Raw genomic sequence first — 20,700 nt, forward strand, 5'->3', positions numbered from 1 at the left:
GGAAAAAAAAAAACCCTAGAGCTTTTGTTAAGTAACAAACCAAAACTGCAGTCCAACAAAATCACTCTAAGAACCATAGCCGAAGGGTAAAGGGTACTGGACCATTCTGTCTTCAAGGAACTTAGGCTGAAAAGATGGCATGTCTGTGCGAATACATTTCACTATAGACGGCAAAGACAGTCACCCTTGGAAACTAGAGACTCCTCCCACTTTTTAAAAATTATTATTATTGAATCACTATGAGATACACTTACAAAGGTTTCACGTTTGAGTTTCAGCCAACACTGCACATTCTCCACCACCGATGTTCCCAGTAGCCCCCTCCCCCCCTTGCCTTCCAACTCCCCCCACCCCCCCCCCCACCCCGCCTCTATGGCAGCCAATTTCCCCTGTACTCTGTCTCTCTCTACTTTGGGGCATTGATGCTGAAGGAGCTTTGCCAGAGGGGGCTGACCTGGCCTTTGGAAGGTAAGTTGAAGTAGACAGTAACGGGAGGGTAAGTGCTCTTGGAACACAGAACCTGGAAACAGACTCAGGACAGTGTGTTCTGGAGACGAGGAGGAGGGCGGGGTGTAGGGAGTGTCCTTGGCAATGCAGCCGGAGATAGGAGCCACAGATGGGAAGAAACTGGCACCTTACCCACTCTCTCTGGCCCTATTATTACCCATCTGAAATATACATGTAGTATCTAAGATCAAGAAAAAGAAGTCACACCACTTTCTTCCTCCATAGCCATGAGTACACACTTCCTCCTCTCAATTCTTTGCAAAACTTTCTCTATTTTCAGACATTTATTCTCAGAGGAGCTCCAAAATAATTTCCCAAGTTTCTCTCTCTTCCTAAAATGGAACTTAGGTAGAAATTGTGCTATAGTTATGAATACTTTCAGAAAACTTTTTCTGCTTTGTTTTTTGTTTTGTTTGTGTGGTCACACTCAGCAGTGCTGAGGGGCTATTCTTAGCTCTGGGCTCAGGAATGAGCCCAGCACTGCCTGGGGAGCCATATGTGGTGCTGGTTGCATTAGAAAGGGAAGTGCCTTACCTCCTGCGCTCTCGCTCTCTCTGATTCTATTTTTATTTATATTTATTTTGGCTTTGGGGACACACTTGGCAGTGCTCAGGACTTAGTCCTAGCTCTGTGCTCAGGGATCCCTCCTGGCTGGGCCTGGGGACCATATGGGGTGCTAGAGATTGAACCCGGGTCAATCTTATGTGCAAGCTAAGCGTCCTATGTACTGTGGTTTGTCTGCAGCCCTTCACATGGCTAACACGTAACGTGAGGTGCCTGTCAGAAGAGACAACTGACACCAGAACTGCAAGGATTGCCTGGCGAAGAGTGACAGGGAGTCCCAGCCACCCAGACCACTTCCCCTGCTCTGACTCCTGGCTGATCATCTTCCTGACCACACCACAGAGGATCCAACCAGCTATTGCCAGGCCTTCACAAACAGGAAGGCCGGGTGGCCCTATAGCTGCACCCTCAGGGCAATCCTCCAGGGATGGGGTTAGCCACTGGTAACAGACGCAGAACTGAAAGATGGTCAGGAGATTCAGTCCCTCGTTGGCTTCGCAGGGCCGGGTCAGACTCATATTTGCTGGGCCCTCGAGTCGGCAGAAGCTGCCTCCACCTGAAAAAAGAGAAGGAAACTCTGAGATTTAGGGCTGAAACAATCACTCTAATGGGAGCTACTTGAACCCAAGTGCCAATAGAGCTTTTTGCAAGGCTTGGAATTTGTACACTGTAGGTGGCAGGTACCAAGTGGAAAACAAATTTCTTTTATGTCTCTGGTTGTCCAATACTACTCTCTGAGTGAGACCTCCTAAGAAATCTAGGAGGAGGGGCCGGAGCGATAGCACAGCGGGTAGGGCATTTGCCTTGCACGCGGCCGACCCAGGTTCGATCCCCGGCATCCCATATGGTCCCCCAAGCACTGCCAGGAGCAATTCTTGAGTGCAAAGCCAGGAGTAACCCCTGAGCATTGCTGGGTGTGACCCAAAAAAGCAAAAAAAAAAAAATATTAAAAAAAAAAAAGAAATCTAGGAGGAGAGCAAATTTCCACCATGTTGGAAATGCCACTTTGTCCTTCCCCAATGCAACCCCCGGCCCCGTGCTGTGTCTCTCCTGATGGATGTCATTGGTGTCCAGGGAGGAAGAAGATGAGTTTTAGAGCTTAGAAGGAATTCCAAGTGAATTCCAAATCCCAAATAAAGGTAGGATTGCTGTCACCTCCCTTCTAAATTCCCCCCTTGTTCATCAAGTCATTCTGAGAAATACCTTTGTTATGCAAAGTGTTATCAATGATACAGCCCTCTTCAGAGATATAGGTAAGTTAAAGCAAAGCGAATGAGTTCTCAATTCAAGACTGATTTGGGGGCCAAGCCGTGAGGTCCATGATCCTTATTCTCTTTTTCCTCTAGATATAGGTGGAGCGGCAGCCTGTACTTCTGTCTATTTGTCTGAAGCAGTGACTGGGGCTGTGTGTCTGGGTGTGGTGGGCTTTCACATTGGCATGAAGCCTCAGAGACCTCAACAGGAGATCTCCATGGCAGGTGAGCCTTGACCCTCAGTGCAGGGCTGGGGCTAAGGGGAGTCATTGATTTCTCCAGGGAGACACTTGAGCAGCGATCCTGGATCACAGGGATGGTTGCTGCAGGTGCCCCAGATGGTGGATTTGTAGGTGTTCTCTGGTTTTCTGGTTCTGGGTTCAGGCCTGGCTGTTAGCCCTTATCAGATGAATTGCCTTCTCCTTATCAAAAACCTTTGATTTCTATCCTGCAGCTCCAAATATCTCCTTGCTATCATAAAATCACTGCCCCACAATGAAAAGGTCTTTTGACCTGAATATCAATAAATGCAAGAGGTATTAAAAGATAACAACAGGGGCTGGAGCGATAGCACAGTGGGTAGGGCGTGCAGGTGGGGGGTGGGGGATGGGGGGTATACTGGGGTTCTTGGTGGTGGAACATGTGCACTGGTGAAGGGATGGGTGTTTGATCATTGTATGACTGAGACTTAAATCTGAAAGCTTTGTAACTATTCTCATGGTGATTCAATAAAAAAAAAAAAAGATAACAATAATGACATCAACATCTGAGTAAGAAACTCCTTGAAAACGTGGACCAGGAGCTTAAATTTTGACTCGAAGGAAGCAGAGAGATAGTTTTAAAAGCTAGTGCTCTTGCTTTGCATGCTGTGGACCTGGGTTCAATCCCAGCACCGCAGGGTTCCCTGAGCACCACCAGGAGAAACCCACAATAACCATCACCACACCATCAGTTATGATACGACTCCAGTTTTATTCTTTCAAACCACAGTGAGTCATATCTCACTGATTTCCAAGTACACCTTGTTCTTCAGACCACACACAGCTAGCACCTGAACCCCAGCAACTCCTGAACCCACAGAAGCACCTGTCAAAGCCAGAGTGGAGAGTCACAGAGTAGAGGAGTGTTGTCAGTCCTGTGGCGTGTGTGAGGAATCAGCCATCCCTCTTGCACTTTGATGGGCAGCTGGGAGCTCTGGACTCAGAACCAAGCACACAGCACAGTGGGGACACTCTCCTCTCACTCCTTTTGTGTGTGTGTGTGTGTTTGTTTTGTTTAGTTTTGTTTTAGGGCCACACCCAGCAATGCTCAGGCTTGCTCCTGACTCTGCACTCAGGAATTACTCTTGGCAGAGCTCCAGGGACTGAATGGCATGCTAGGGACTGACCCAGACAGGTCAGGTTCAGTACTATCTCTCCTCTCCTGCTGTACTATCTCTCCAGCCTCTCCCTTTGCTTTTGACCCATCAGGCACTTTTGGTGGCCCGGAAAACTTGTCTTAACCAGGTTCTCTGCCTTCTTCTCCAATCGTCCTGAACCCGTCTTCCCTTTCCAATTGGTTTCTTAGCTCTAGATAAAGACCATGAGCAAGAGTATCACTGCTTGGGGGCTGGAGCAATAGCACAGCGGGTAGGGTGCTTGCACGCGGCCGACCTGGGTTCAATTCCCAGCATTCCATATGGTCCCCCAGCACCGCCAGGAATAATTCCTGAGTGCAGAGCCAGGAGTAACCCCTGTGCACTGTTGGGTGTGACCCAAAAAGCAAAAAAAAAAAAAAAAAAGAGTATCACTGCTTGACCTTGTCACTTGGCAAACACCTCTTCGAGCGATAGAGAAACCGAGTCGCTGTCAATGTCCCCGTGAACACTGCCTAAGCAGGAGCACTAGCACAGTGCCTGGCTGTGGTTCTCTGTAGATGCATGAATATGGTCAAGAAAGAATCCTTCCGTTTATCCAACAGTTGCTTGTTTATTGGGAGGGAGAGCTGGAAGCTCACCTGTCGTGCTCCCAGGCCCAGGGGCTGCTCCTGGTGACACAGCTAATGCTAGGGACCAGCAATGCTGTGCCGCATGGACCCAGCACTGGTCATCACCAGCTAGCATCCATTCATTCAAGGGGCTTGTGGACTGCTGGGGATCAAACTCAGGACCTTGTGAATGCAAGGCATGTACACCAGCCTTTTGAACAAATTTCCCAACTTCTCCAATTATTTTATTTATTTTATTTTTTTGGGGGGTTCATACCCAGCGATGCTCAGGGGTTACTCCTGGCTCTGCACAAGGAATTACTCCTGGTGGTACTTGGAGGACCATATTCGATTCCAGGAATTAAACCAGGGTCGGCTGCATGCAAGGCAAACACCCTCCCTGCTGGTCTATCACTGGCCTGGCCCTCTTTAATTTTTTTAAAGTTAGTGTATTCATTTCTTCCCTTTCCTTTATTGTTGTTGTGACTATGAGAAGCTGCACCCTTAATCACATGCTTGACACTTTAGAGTTGTCTTGCTCCCCAGTGGTTGCATACACACACACACACACACACACACACACTTTAGTTGTGGTGTTGGCTTGGTTGTAGTTCTAGCAACACTTTGTTGCAGTGAGTAGGAGATCCCGCACTAGGTTACGGCACCAGGCATTCTACGTGGCAGGCTGCTGGGCTCCACTCGGCTTGCGGCGCCCTGCCGGGATGTAACTCACGACCTCATGCGCTACAGTTGTGCTGGATCCAGCCTCCTCCAGACGTTTCTTCTGTTCAGGAAATCTTTTACAGTCAGTTTGGTCTATATTCCAGGTACTAACTTAAATTTATTTCTATAAATTGCAATTCATAGCCCTTTCAAAATGTCTATTTATTGGTTTTATTTCTTGTTTGGGGGGTGATGGTGTCTACCTAGCTTTCCTCTAGGTCTGGGGACCACTCTTGGCCATAAGTAATCTCATGACAGGGGGCCGAGTTTGGACCTAGTGCTGCTGGGTGCTGGCGGGAAACCTGCAGTGTCCAGGAGCAGACACGGGGCCTTGGCATGCTGGTCACGGGCTCCACTCCTCCGTGCATCTGTTGAGCACCATCGACTGACTTTATAGTCTCCAATGAGACTGGTTTCTAGTTCGTTACTTGGAGAGGCAGATGTAGAAATAAAGGATTCTAAACATGGGTAATGAGTACCACCCAACAGCAATCAGAGCACAGGACTGATTAATCTCTGCAAGGTATTTGCAGGCCTGAGGATAAAAGTGTGAGTGTGAGGGAGTCAAGCCTCTTGGAGAGTCTATGAAGGACACAGACAGGTATCACTTGGGAGCAGCCTCTGTTGTCCCTCCTCTTTCAGTGTCAGTGCATGTCCCTTCTAGACCTGTTCTAGCTCGGGGGGACTTATTCATTGAACAGAGCCAACTGAAATGGATCAGGGCAGCTAAACTTCATGAACGATCTAGTGAGTCTTTGACACCACGAGAGGAAGCTGTTTCCTATCTCTTCATGCTGTAGCAACCCACCCCGCCCCCACTGTTTCTTTGTGGGCTAATTCCCAGTTTAAGAGTTCCCTACATGAAATCTGCACAGAGATTTGAAATATGACCATCTTGTACAGGAGTGAAAATTTCCCTTCCAGTTTCAAGTCAATTTGATTTTTAAAATTGGAAAGTTTATTTCTGATCCTTTGCTGTTTTCTTAGTACCAAGCATGTGACTGATTTGTAGTCATGCTGTTCATAGACTGTTATACACAACATTTTGTCTTAAACCATGACTCTGAGTGACAATCAAGTCAATGATACTATGTGGTGACAATCACCATGTCTAGTGAAGGCAGTGAACTCATGATCTCGAAGAGTCTGGCAAATAAAGGGAGAACAAGATCTGGAGAGAGAGAGAGACAGAGAGACAGAGACAGAGAGAGACAGAGACAGACAGAGATAAAGACAGAGAGACAAAGAGAGAGAGATAGAGAGACAGACAGAGAAAGAGAGTGAAACAGAGAGCGATGTTAGGTACCCGAAAACCAGACCTAGAGTCAGACTACAGCCATGACAGGGCACAGTTAACAAAGTTTTGACTAGGCCTAAGTTTCTGTTTCCCAGAAATTAAACTTGCAATCTCTGGTAAGGAACTGCTAGATCAGCATGAAAGGTCACTATGTCCATTTTTTGAAGCAATCAGAAACTGACTATCACTGTCACTGTATCACTGTCATCCCGTTGCTCTTCGATTTGCTCAAGCGGGCACCAGTAACGTCTCCATTGTGAGACTTGTTACTGTTTTTGGCATATCGAATATGCCACGTGTAGCTTGCCAGGCTCTGCCGTGTGGGTGGGATACTCTTGGTAGCTTGCTGGGCTCTCCAAGAGGGGTGGAGGAATTGAACCCAGGTCGGCTGCATGCAAGGCAAACGCCCTACCCACTGTGCTATCGCACCAGCCCAGAAACTGACTGTTATCAAATGTTGACGAATAGCTGATGACTGTTGCTTGATCACTGCTACCATAGTGCTTGCTCAACGTTGGAACCTATATACACTGCTTGCACTTGGAAGTTGGGGTCACTATCGAGAGACCACTTTGTGGGTGAGATAGTTGACCCCAGTTAACTGGAATAAAACTCCTTTGCACTTGCATTACTGTCTCTCTGACTGTGTCGTTCACACCATGACCTGAAAACCCAGCTACAACAGAGAGAGAGAGAGAGAGAGAGAGAGAGAGAGAGAGAGAGAGAGAGAGAGAGAGAGAGAGAGAGAGAGAGAGAGAGAGAGAGAGAGAGAGAGAGCGAGCGCTCAGTAGTTGACTGGGTCACATGCTCTGTGTGCAGGAGGCTCAGGCCAAACCAGTCACTGTAGGGGATTTCTTCCTCTTCTCATGGCCCTTTAAGTGTGAGACTTTCTCTGAGAACTCTGACTTTTTTTTTGACCTCACAGGAGTTGGGCTCCTGTGCTAAGACATGCTTTCTTCTCTATAGTACTATTTCCTTGGAGATTTACCCTGTTTTGCTTTGGATTCCACAAGTTTCCTGGACTAGGGGACTCCAAAGAGCATATGGGGAATTGACCATGTCTCCCTACTTTTAACTTTATTGAACTTTGATCTTTGGAGGGTGGGAATGACTCGTTGGTGCTTATGGAGTTCCTGTCCAAATGCTTTGAAAGTATGTAAACAATGGACTGGGAGCTCCAGGAGGTAGCGACTGGATACGCTTTACATGCGGGAGGCCTGGCGTTGACATAGGCACTACATGGTCCTCCATGTACCACAAGGAGTGATCCCAGAACCACATTGAACAACACCCCACTTGCCTTCTGGGCGTTCCCCCAAGCCTTTTAATATCCTTTTTCTAGGATAGAATGGGAACAGAGACCACTCTTGATGCTGAAAGGGAATACTGAGCGGGGGAATGACTATTTCAATAGTATCCTGTACACCAGTAAATTGAGAGTGAAATTAGAAACTGAAAGAGCCAGTTGTCGGGCCAGAGCGATAGGGTGTTTGCTTTGCATGTGGTCAACCCGGGTTTAATCCCCAGCATCCCATATAGTCAGGAGTAATTCCTGAACCTGGTTGGTCAGTGCAAGGCAAAAGCCCTACCTGCTGTACTATTGCCAGGAGTAGCCCTTGAACATTGCCAGGTGTGACCCCCACTTCCTCAAATAAAGAAAGAGCAAGTTGTCTATGAAGAGTAGTCATCCAGGACAGAGGGCGAGAGAAAATTGAGAGCTGGGAACATTAGTTAATGTGAGAACCAGTGATTATTCTTAGTCTTGTTGGTTTTGGTTGTTTTGTTTGGGGACCTCACCCTACAGTATTCACGGGCTGTTCCTAGCTGGTTGGACCCTCCTGAAGTGCTGTGGGACCAGGTGATGCTGGGGATAGATGCTGGTCTTTAGCATACGAAGCATATGCTCAGCCTGTTTTGCTTTCTTCCTGCCTCTGTTAGGGCCACCTTTGTGGTCCTTGGGTTCATGGGGGCTGCAATCACCAATGCTGTGGATTGAACTTGAACTCACACATGCAAAGCCTGCTCGTCACTCCTTTGTGCCATCTCATTCTCAGCTTTTTTTTTTTTTTTTGCTTTTTGGGTCACACCCAGCGATGCTCAGGGGTTACTCCTGGCTTTGCACTCAGGAATTGCTCAGGAATTGCTCCTGGCAGTGCTTGGGGGACCATATGGGATGCCGGGGATCGAACCCGGGTCGGCCGCGTGCAAGGCAAACTCCCTACCCGCTGTGCTATCGCTCCGGCCCTCATTCTCAGCTTTTTAGCTCAGCTCCTACTTGTCTTTGTTTGATGGGAATTTTCAGAAATAAAATATGCTGCTATTTTCCTTTTTGAATATTACATATCCACCCATACTTCCAACTCATTAGTCATTTTTATAACTCAATAATTTTCTTTTTTTCTTTCCTTTTTTTCTTTTTGGGTCACACCAGACGAGGTGCAGGGGTTACTCCTGGCTCTGCACTCAGAAATTACTCCTGTTGGTGCTCTGGGGACCATATGGGATTCTGGGAATTGAACTTGGGTCGGTTGTGTGCAAGGCAAACGCCCTACCAGCTGTGCTACCGCTCCAGCCCTTCAATAATTTTCCATTAAATGATCAATAAAAATCAGTGGAGGTAGCTGGGAATATTGATGGGTTTAGATGGTAGCTAGCATCAAAAATGTTTACTCTTTGAAAGATGGAAATTAAAAATTGGAAATTTAATTTAAATTTAAATTTAAAATTAAATGGAAATTATCATTGCCTTTTGTTTCTTGGCTTTTGGTGGAGAGGACATACCCAGGAGTGTTTGGGGACTGGTGCATTGAACTTGAGGTTTCTGCATGCAGAGGATTTAGTGCGACACTTTAATCTGTCTCCCTGGACCCTGGGGACTGGACTTTAACTCCTCATCACTAACATTGCTTTTTTGTTTGGTTGGTTTTGGGGCCACATCTGGCTCTGCACTCAGGAATTGTTAGTAGAATCAGGAGGTGCTCGGGGGACCATATGGGATGCCGGGGATCCAAGCCAGGTCAGCTGTGTGCAAGGCAAAGGCCTTACCTGCTGTATTATTGCTCTGACCCCTGGACTTTAACTCCTTGACTGGAGATATCCAGGAAGCTGTCCTGCAAGATGGATCATTGAGATCAAAGGCTCAATGTTATGATGTTTGCCTTTTAAAAAGTAAAGGATCACCTGTATTTCATAATTTGCAACTCCCAACTGGATGTGACAGCATGGATTTGCGGGGTCTGCCTTCCCTGCTGCTCTTTGCGACTCTAGTGGCTTCTGGCTTGGTAAGGAAACAATAAATGGAAAATAGACAGTTGAGGGCAGTTGATACAATTTTTACTTATTTATTTACTTATTTAGCAGGGAGAGGGCACACTTAGCAGTGCTCAGTGTTTACTCCTGGCTCCGTGGTCAGGAATGATTCCTGGTGGTGCTCTGTGGAGTACAGGTGGTCACAGGTGTAGAACGACTGCATGCAAGGAAAGCACTTTACCTCCTGCAGTATCTCTCCAGCACCGATGCTGATTGTTCATTAAAGAGTAGCCCGTTTGTTCCTTTTTAGATATTTAGGTGTTCCAGTATGTTACTCTAAGAATATATTTTTTGGGGGGTGGGGGTGAGCAGGGTGTAAGGAATGAGAAGTCAACTGAAGTTTCATAGCTATTGATATAAAATTGTTGTTTTCATTTCAGTTTTATTGTTGTGTAACAAGTTTCCTTTATTCTTTCTTTATTCCCCGGGACTATTTTTTGGGGGGGCTTTTTGGGTCACAACCAGTGATGCTCAGCAACGCTCCTGGCTCTGCACTCAGGAATTACACCTGGTGGTGCTCAGAGAACAATATGGGATGCCAGGGATTGAACCCAGGTGGGCTGCATGTAAGACAAGCACTCTACCTGCTGTACTATTGCTCTGGCCCCTACCTCTACTTTTTAAAAATAGAGAGCAGGCTTATTGGGGTGGGGTAGGAGTGGTGGGGAGCGGGGATTCAGGGATTCTAGTTGTGCGGCACCTACCACTCCACAATTTCTTTTGATTAGATGGGAAATGTGAAATGTGCCATTTTTTTACTGCTGAATGAAAAGAAGGATGTTGTTACAGTAACTAAAAACGTGAATGATGAATGTCACTAGTACAGCAAATGCTTAGAAAGTTTTGTAGCATGCATGGGATTTTTTTCCTATTTATTAGTTTTGACTCATCTTTCTACAGTGACAGGGAGTGTATACAGTAAAGCAACTCAAGGTTTAATAAGTTTCAAATGCCTGGGAGTAAATCTATAGTTGGCTTTTATAAGAACAGTAATAAGTACTATTGAGCTGATATTCTATGGACAGGACCTACAGTGATCTCATTAATCCCATGATACTAAGAGATACCAGTTAAGATATTAAAATTTGAGAGAGTACTTGATAACTTTTTAACTGCTGCTTGACATTTGTCTGTGAGTGTGTGCCAATGTGTGGCTAAAGTGTGAGACAGTTAAGGCACTTGTTAGTGTAAAAAAAAGTGAATCATTCATTCATCCCTACTGTTGGCCAAAGACTCCAAATAACATTAGTATTTAAGTATATGTCTGGACGGGAGCAATAGCACAGTGGGTAGGGCGTTTGCCTTGCACGCAGCCGACCCAAGTTCGATTCCTCCATCCCTCTCGGAGATCCCGGCAAGCTACCGAGAGTATCACGCCCTCAAGGCAAAGCCTGGCAAGCTACCTGTGGCGTATTCAATATGCCAAAAACAGTAACAACAAGTCTCACAATGGAGATGTTTTTGGTGCCCGCTCGAGCAAATTGATGAACAACAGGACAATAGTGCTACAGTGCTACAGTCTGAATATCAAGAGGTAAACTGAACTTTTTATGAATTGTGTAGCATCTGGACTATTACCCAGATTTACTTTCAAAGAGTCAACTGTTTTTTTTTTTCTAATTATTCTAAGACACTTCTCCAATTTACTTCATTTTCTCCATTGAGCACAGTCTGGATTTCATTTGGTCACTTGTGAAGTTTCTATTTTCAGTATTTTATAAAAGGAAATTATGGGGCTAGAACGGTAGTACAGCAGGTAGGGCATTTGCCTTGCACGCGGCTGACCCGGGTTCAGTCCCCAGCATCCCATATGGTCTCCCAAGCACTGCCAGGAGTAATTCCTGAGTGCAGAGCCAGGAGCAAGCCCTGAGCACCACTGGGTGTGATTCCCCCACCAAAAGGAAATTATAATGTATAGCCAATTATTCCCCCTCCCTTAAATGTTTTTTTTTTTCCTTTTATGGGTCGCACCTGGCGATGCACAGGGGTTACTCCTGGCTTTGCACTCAGGAATTACCACTGGTGGTGCTCAGGGAATCATATGGAATACTGGGAATCGAACCTGGGTCAGCCGTGTGCAAGGCAAATGCCCTACCCGCTGTGCTACTGCTCCAGCCCCAGTTTGTGTTGTTTTTGAAGGCAATATCTTGAGAGGAATAAGAAACTATGATTGGGTGGGGAGTGAGGTTCTGGATTTGATTGATTCCTGGCACCACAAAGAAACTTAAAAAACTACAACGTAAGTTATGATTGATGAGTTCTTGAATGCAATTCTTTTGAAAGGATTTTTGTGAATTATAGTAGCATCTCATTACAGTAAAGAAGTGTTTATTTATTTATTTGTGTTTTGGAGTCACCACCAGCGGTGCTCAAGGATTGCCCCCAGCTCCACACTCAGGGGTCACTCCTGCCTATGCTGGGGGTGTGGTGCCAGGAATTGAATCTTGGCCTGCTGTGTGCAAAACATGTGCTCCTGCTGCGTTGTCTGGTCCTAATAATTTAGTGTTCTGAAATTATTGCTCCAACGGGCCAGAGAGATATATTTCATTCAGGCAGCCCTCATTCTAATTCCCAGCATCACATACAGTTCCATGAGTACCACTAGGGGCCACTCCTGAGTAAAAAGCCAGGAGTAGCCTCCTAATTACAAATAGCCATCCTGACAAAATATTGCTCCATGAATCCTTTAGAAAAGTACATTTAAAGTAAATACTTATTTGAAAGTCAGAGTCTTTTATTCCACCTTTGCTATGAGTTGGTAGAATATTGACTATTACTCAGATTTACTGTCAGAGTCATTAGTATTTTTTTTTCTAGTTATACTAAGACACTTCTCTAATTTATTTCATTTTTTTCCATTGAGCATATAGTCTGGATTTCAATCTGGGCACTTATTTTTGTGTTTCTCCCACTTTTATCTTTATATATTGGCCAGCTTCATTTTTACATAGAATAAAGAACGTGGGGCTGGAGCGATAGCACAGTGGGTAGGGTGTTTGCCTTGCACGCCGCCGACCCAGGTTCAATTCCCAGCATCCCATATGGTCCCCTGAGCACCGCCGGGAGTAATTCCTGAGCACATGAGTCAGGAGTAACCTCTGTGTATCGGCAGGTGTGACTCAAAAAGCAAAAAAAGAAGTCATGGGTATATATAAAATAATTATATAAAATAATATAAAAGATTATGATGAAAGCAACAGAAAAATGAATAAATATTGATAAAGAAGGCCATTTATATCATGGACATGGTACTAATATATATATTTTATGTTTGCTTCTCAGTCAGCTGCAGAAAATTTTGGTGAGTTTATTTTGAATTTTTCTGTCAGTCACAGCTAATGGTAGTTATTTGGATAATAGAAAGCAGAACCAAATAACTTAAGACAATTTATTACTAAGCATTATGCATATTGCTTTGAAGGTTGATGAGCATTTAAACAAACACTGACTTCTTTGGATATTTTGAAGAAAAATTTAGTGCTCTTGTTCTGAGGTTTCACATACCCAACAGAAAAATCGATGGCGGTATAAGAAAGTCAAACATAGTAATTGACACATAGATATTATCTAAAATCTTGCTATGATAGGAAAGTTGAACATTATAATTGATGCATAGATATTACATAGAATCTTGCTACTATTATTTTCCTATTTTTATGTCAAATCAGATAATCTATTCAGTAGTACACTTGAATTTTGGTCATATTCTCCAGTCTGTTGCAACTTAAAAGAGTAATTCATATTCCAATTAGTATTTTGTTTGAAACTTCCAAGATAAGCTGATCACAAAGAATATACATATATAGGGAAATTAGACAGATTTCGCCAATTTAAATATATACTTTCTTCTTATTAGTCATCTACATTAATCTTCCAAATTAAACTTACTATAAAAAATGATCAATTTCTTATCTGAAGTCATTAGGCAATCAAGGGACATGAACAGGGTAAGAGTAAAATGGCAAAATTTTCCTAGCTCCAAACTTAACTCATAAGAGATTCTCAATCAATCAATCAGTCAATTGACATGTTGAATCAGAAAGCTTCATAATCACCTTTTTGTCGTTTGCTTTTGGCTAACCCAAGCGGTGCTCAGCGGACTGTGATTTACTCCTGGCACTACTTTTGGTGATCATTCCTGGTGGACATGGGAGGCTGCAATGAGGTGGCCAGTATTGAGTCTGGGTCAGCTTTGGGCAAAGCAACACGCTGCCTGTTATCCTATTGTTCCAGGCCCGCTTTATAACCACTTTGCACTGAGGCTACAGAAATGGACTTACTTTTAATTCTGCAACTGGCTAAAATGTTCTTTCATAAGTGTGACATTCAATATGTTTTTCTGTTACTTTATTCAAAGATGTGGACGGTGGAATTGACAAGGACATATTTGATATCAATGAAGGTTTGTGGATTTTATTTGTTCACAGCTTTTATTAAATGGGGTGTTTGAATCTAGTTTGCTAATGAAAATTTTACCTTCCCTCTTAGAATTGGGACTGGATCTTTTTGAGGGAGACATCAGACTTGATGAGGTAAGTTAAAACAATGAAAGAACATCCTGTTAATCCCTGCAAACTAAGAATACAGTGTCTAAAAATGATTCATAAGCATGAACTTTGCTATGAACCATCTATTGCTTGAAGTACAGAGCCATGGTGACAGTTCAGTGGATACATTGCACTCTGAGTCAGATAATAGTGTCCTCATCATCATTATTCAGATTTCTATGTGGTTAAAGTCATATTGTCGCTCATCAATCTTATCAATCTTATTATTTCAGGTAGTTGATTTTTATTTTTAGAGCAATATAACCTTTTAATTTTTATTTTTTAAAATTAAAAAAATTTGTGATTTGCAAGGTTGTTCGCAATATAGTTGTTTTAGGCATTCAGTGTCCCAGTAACAATTCTACCCTCAATGTGACCTTTCCTTCACCAATGTCCCCAGTTCTCACATAGCCCTAAGTCCGCGCCCTTAGCAGGCACAATTGCTTATTACAACAAAATGACAAATGGAATGATCAAAAATAGATTAAAAGAAGTCCATTTGTGATCATTGTTATTTCTCACAATGGTGTCACTAGAGTCATGGTTTGAGGGTTTACTGAGCTGGCTGGTGCTAGTTGGGCCTTGTGTGTAACTGTTTTTGCCCGTTGAGCTTGGTGGGCTTCTATGCAACTTTCCCATCAAATTTGCTGTTCTCCTACTGAGCTGTCAGTATTGTGAAATTCGGAGGTGTCACATGGCTGAATATGCCACACTACAAGAGCTGTGGAGCTGGGATGATTTGGTGTCTTGGTAGCTTGATAAGGTTCAGTTGTGGAGCTGGCCTGTTTCCACGCTGGAGGGTGGCAGGGGTGGGTGGAGGCTGCTGGGCTTCCAGCAGGGAGGGATTCTTCCTACCCCCATTCTGAGAAGGCTGCAAAGCTCTGAGTCCAGAGATTGATCTTCCTGGGAGTACTTGACATCTTGATGAGGTTCCATTATGTCAATATGTTAATTTTTGAGTGAAATCTCTCTGATCTAGTTGAAGCAAAATTAAACTGAATCTGCAAAAATATCTTCAACGGATTTGGCTTTTTTCCATAAGAAAATTGTTGTGGTTGTTTTTTGTTTATAGGTCACACACCCAGTAGTGACACATAGGCCTTACTTCTGGGAGACCATGTGGGAGGTTGGGGATCTAACCTAAATCAGCTACATGCAAGGAAAGGACTCTATCCACTGTACTATTATTGCTCTGGCCCCAGAAAGAGAATTTGGGATTACTACTTTGATCTCAACTAGGAATAGTATTGTCAAGAGCGGTTTTCTTAAATGTACTACTTAAGTGGTGATTCTTCTCTCTCATGCGCACTGATGAACATAGTTACTTAGTTTATAGAACTTAGGAGAATTGGTTGCCATAATCATGCCTGTTGACATGCTATTCACATCCCTCATGTTCCCACTCTTAACTTCAAGATGCAGGGCTACTGGGTCCAAAGTTTAGTCCAAGGCTTGCTTATTTTTTGGTGGTGGGGCGGGGGTGGGGGTGTTCCCAAGCATGTACTGGGTGGGGGCTTGTTGGTTATTCCCAGAGATACTTGATTAAATGTGTGGCAGGACTTTGCCCTGGGGGCCTGATGATGTGCTTGCTGCTTGGACCATCAATGCTAGGAGCCACTGGGACATGCTGGGCCGTGTTTGACAGTTCCCACGCTGCTGAGGATCACGCTCAGGGCTTTGTGTATGCCAAGCAGGCTCTCTAGCTCTTTGAGCTGTTTCCGCCAATTCGTGGGCCGGCTTCCTACTGCCCCTCCCCCGCCAACCCCAATTTCTCCTTTTTGATCTCACCTGCCTTAGGGATCTTAGTGCCATATCTATAGTAATACGCTCAAATACCAACCTTAACCCTTTCTGGTCTGTCCAAGTGCCTTTTTTTTTCTACTCCATTTGGATATCTATAAGATATATCAAACCCAACTCTGATTTTCACACAAACTACCCCTCCCTGTTCTTCCCTCTTAGGATAAATCATCACTAATCCCACATCCCACTCCACTGAGTAAGAAACAAAATCTCCTCTTCTTCTTCTTCTTCTTCTTCTTCTCTCCCATCCGACCAGGCACTCTATGCACGGTGCCATCATTTCCAACCTCCAGCAGATACCTCAGCCAATCCTGCTTCCCACCCAATTGATCTGTTTCAAATGTTGAAATATAAGCGCAAACCTACTCCTTGTTCCCATCCTCCACAGCACAGCTCTGACTCTGGGCTGTCCCCTGCAGAGTCTGGGGGACCGTGTGGTGCAGCGATTGACACTAGCCTGCAGCATTCCGCATGTGCTCAGCGCTGGAACTATCTCTCTGGCCCTCAAGTGATCTATTACATTGGCCATAATGCCATTTCATTTCCTGATTGAACAGCCTTAACAGCTTCCTATTGTATCTGTAATAGTATTCGAGTGACCTACAGCCTTCAAGCCTTTGAATCATTTAACTCCCACCATCTCCCATCTCTTCTTACTCCTTTCGCCATCCTCCCCTCCCCTCTCTTCTCTTTCTCCTCCCCTAACTCCTTAGGCTACTGACATCAAAACACACTTGAGAGACAGGAAACTCGCTCAGTGGAGAGCTTTGCAGGTTGGAGCGGCTCTGTAGCCATGGTTTCCTGTCTGACAACACCTGCAGAGCCCTGAAAACCCCAGGGCGTGGCTCCTGAGAGCTGAGCCAGGAGTAGTTCCTGAGGACCTTCAGGTGTGGCCCAAAAGTAAACCTGCAGAAACCGTACTTGAATCAAGCTGAGCATATGGGGCCAGAGTCCCTGGGTACTGTGTTTGCCCTGCACACAGCTAACCTGGGTTCACTGCTAACTGGGTTCAATCTCCAGGACCCCATATGGTCCCTATAGCCTGTTAAGAGTGATTCTTGAGCACAGAGATAGGAGCAAGCCCTGAGTGCTATCTGGTGTGGCTCAAAAACCAGAAGAAAAAAAAAACACCCTACGACAAACAAACAGAAAGAAATATACCAAGACCAGTCATAGACCCTCTCAGAATCAGAGCCACTGCTGTGCCTCTGTTTAAATCATCTCCCTTGGGCACGTTCTGTTCTGGCCTTTTCTGAGATTGTTCTTTCACCCAAATGCCATCCTTTCTAAGAGCTTCTTTAGCCTATTAGTCACTTTATCGAATGGGCCTCCCTTTCTTTTTGCTTTTGTCCACACCTCCCCTTTCATTTCCTCTACTACAGTTAATTTTATCTTGTTTAAACTTGGGTGCTTGTGAAATGTTTGCTTTTCCACAAGATATTAGCACCATAAAGGTAAAGACCTTTGTACTTCATTATGAATTGATCTGTTCTTGTGTGATTCTCCAGAAGTATTCATCCTGCTCACAGTGTGAATATACAAATAAAATGGTATTTGATTTCTATTATAAACATCTCAAGTTTTTGAAAAGATTTTTAAGGCTTTCATCTAGTGAATGTGCTAATTTTCTAATATTTGTGAGATCAAGATGACAGACATTTTGCTATTACTTTCTTTTAACAACAGGAAGTAGTGATTTCTTCCTAGAAATTGTCATAATATGATTAAAAAGCAGGATACACATGTGTAGGATAACATTGCCACAGGTAGCTTAGGTTTATTTGGGTTACTCCTATCACAGTGCTCCCATTTGTCTGTGTTTATTTGTAACTTCTTTCTTTGTGCTCTGTTAACTTGTAAATATCCTTTTTGTATGGGCACAGTAGAGATACATTGAGGCTTGTAGTGCAGCTCTCCTGGGAACATCTTGCCACAGACTCAGACTACAGTTCTCAGGCCAGATTAATCATTCCTAACCCTAGCAGGGTCTGAATCTAGTTATTGCTTTTTGGATCATGACAGCATCTGTCCATGACCAAGCTCTTAACTTATAGTTAAGCATTAGGCACTTTGGCCAGACCCATCTCGATGCCAGGATAGCACATCGCTCACTGCTTGCCCTGAGTCCATCCAGTCCCTTGTTGGGGCCCTGCTTTTGGGGGTGCTAGGAAGTTAGGGCAGCTGAGGCTTAGGTTGAGATAACAGATGCCTAGGAGGCAAATATCATTTAGAGTCAATTAACTCCCACATTACAAAACCATAGCATTTACTGTCTTCCTGTGCCTATACAAAAAGGAATTGCTCTGAATAAACTATGCAAGGAACCTAAGGAGAAGAGGAAAACAATACTTGCAAGTCAACAGAGTACAAAGAAAGTAGTTACAAATAAACACAGGAATGGGAGTAACCCAAATAAACCTAAGCTACCTGTGGCAATGTTATCTTACGCACATGCACATATAGTTTGTTTAAGCTGCCTGGGAAGATTTAAAGTACTTCCTTCCTTCCTTCCTTTTTACCTTTCTTGAACACAGCTGTGCTCAGTGCTAAGGAGTGACCCCTGGTAGTGCTCATGGGACCATATGTGGTGCTGGGAGTTTAGCCAGCATGCAAGACAACCAGCATGGCTTACCTCCTGTACTATATCTCTAACCCTACCATCATTTATTTCTATATTAGCTATTGATAGTTTCATAATTCATTTAGTTATCTGATACATTCAATTATTTCTTTCATTTTTTTTCTAACAGGCACAAGAGAAGAATTCCATCATTGGAGATAAATATAGATGGCCACATACCATTCCCTATGTTCTAGAAGATAGCTTGGGTTCGTATATACTTTAGAGCTTCCATAACTAATGTTTGTTTCTAATACACTGGGGTTACAGTATTTTTTCTTTTTCCCTTTGGCAGTGGGGAAGGTTCATATCTGGCAGTGCTCAGGGCTTACTCCTGTCTGACTCAGGAATCACTGCTGGCTGTGTTCCAGGAACCATATGGAGTGGCGGGGTATTGGACCTGGGTCGGCCGTGTTCAAGGCAGTTGCCCTACTCACGTGCCCTACCTAAGTGCCTTAGATCCTTGATTGCAGTATTTTCAAGAGTAGTAATGTACGGTATTTATTGATTTTTCTGGTTACGGATGTTCGCTTAAAAAACTAGTAGCATGTTGAGAACTTATGTGATTCTTTTTAAGTATTTGTTGAGTTCTGACAAATGAATGGATTAATTCAACCAACATTGTTGTATTGCCTGTTCTATGCTTGAAACATAAAGATTAAGGAACAAAACCGACCTTCCTTCCTTCCTTCCTTCCTCCCTCCCTCCCTCCCTCCCTCCCTTCCTTCCTTCCTTCCTTCCTTCCTTCCTTCCTTCCTTCCTTCCTTCCTTCCTTCCTTCCTTCCTTCCTTCCTTCCTTCCTTCCTTCCTTCCTTCCTTCCTCCCTTCTCTTTCTCACCTCACTGTCTCTGCTTCTTTCTCTGTCTCTCTCTCCCTCCCTCCCTCCATCATTCATTTATTCCTCCCTCCTCCCTCTCTCCTTTTACTTAAAGATCCTTTCCTTAAAATGTTAAGGAAACCTTCCTTTAAAATTCATCAATTTCAGTGGATATTTGTATAAATAAAAAACAAATAATGATAGAATGGCATGAACAAGCATTAGTAGCTATAGAAACACATTGGAGGGGTGTTTAACTCAATGTCAATTTTTAAAAAATTCCACAGAAAGGCACCATGGATTAGCACAGCCCTGAGAACAGGAGATGGGTTCCCTGGGAAATGGAAAGGCTTGGGCGTTTGCCAGCAGGAGTTTGTCCTGGGATTGAGGAAAATAGGGTGAGAGCAGATAGGCCAAGTTGGACAGAGAATTAGAGTCTTTCCCTTGTGAAAGGCTGTGGCATATGGGTACGCAGTGTAAAGGGGACCTACCAGAAGTGTCATTGTGCAGGAGGGCTTGTTGTCACTAGTTGCAGTGGAGGAGATGTATTATTCATGAGACAAAGAAGAGACAAAGAGGCAAAGGTGGGTAAATAAATGTTGGTGTCCAGAATTTAGTCTGAGGTACCTGGGTGGTGGTAGTGGCTATAACATGACCAGAAAACAAGGCTTGAAGCTGGGAGGACAGAGGGGCACAGTGGAAGTTCAATTTGGAGCTACAGAATTTGAAATATGTGTCACTGGTTGTGGTGGAAATGTCAAGTACTGTCAGTGAATAGCTTAATTGCTTATTTATTTTATTACCTTCTTTCTTCTTCTTCCCCTCATTTAAAAAATTATTATTATTATGGTTATGTGTTTACAATGTTGACATTTATGGTATTGCTATATACAGTCACCTCAATATCACCAAAGTGCCCAGATACCCCACCCACGCCGCTGCGTCACCTCCAGCCGACCTACTCTCTCAGAGTCCCTTCCGGACTGATGTTGTGAAGACTGGGGTTGCACACAAGCCTGGCCACGGTGCTCACTGGGCCATTCACTCCGTTAGCCGTGGTGCTTGCCACGTGTGTGCTAAGGCTCATGCTCTTGGTGTGGCACATACTAGTAGGGCTCACACCATGTGCTCACTGGGGATTGCACTTTCAGCTTCTGGCATGTGCACATTTTCCTGTTTTCTATTTTTTTGTTTTGTTTTGTTTTGTCTTGTTTTGGAGCCACACCTGGCAATGCCCAGGGCTTACTCTCGACTGCACTCAGAGAGCACTCATGGTGGGTACTCAGGGGACCGTA

At 44.2% G+C, this 20,700-nt stretch overlaps 1 protein-coding gene across 1 annotated transcript in view; it reads left to right on the top strand.

The window, feature by feature from the left end:
- Nucleotides 1–422: 422 nt before the first annotated feature.
- Nucleotides 423–20,700, top strand: part of MEP1B (meprin A subunit beta) — a 48,339-nt gene continuing 28,061 nt past the window's right edge. Inside the window, exons 1-6 of the mRNA XM_055124823.1 lie at nt 423–468; nt 2,259–2,324; nt 2,418–2,549; nt 13,976–14,020; nt 14,107–14,150; nt 18,719–18,797. Coding sequence (XP_054980798.1) covers nt 423–468; nt 2,259–2,324; nt 2,418–2,549; nt 13,976–14,020; nt 14,107–14,150; nt 18,719–18,797 — 412 coding nt within the window. The remainder of the gene's footprint in view (nt 469–2,258; nt 2,325–2,417; nt 2,550–13,975; nt 14,021–14,106; nt 14,151–18,718; nt 18,798–20,700) is intronic.

The sequence above is a fragment of the Sorex araneus genome, chromosome 2, assembly GCF_027595985.1.
Source record: "Sorex araneus isolate mSorAra2 chromosome 2, mSorAra2.pri, whole genome shotgun sequence".
Classification (NCBI taxonomy): Eukaryota; Metazoa; Chordata; class Mammalia; order Eulipotyphla; family Soricidae; genus Sorex; species Sorex araneus.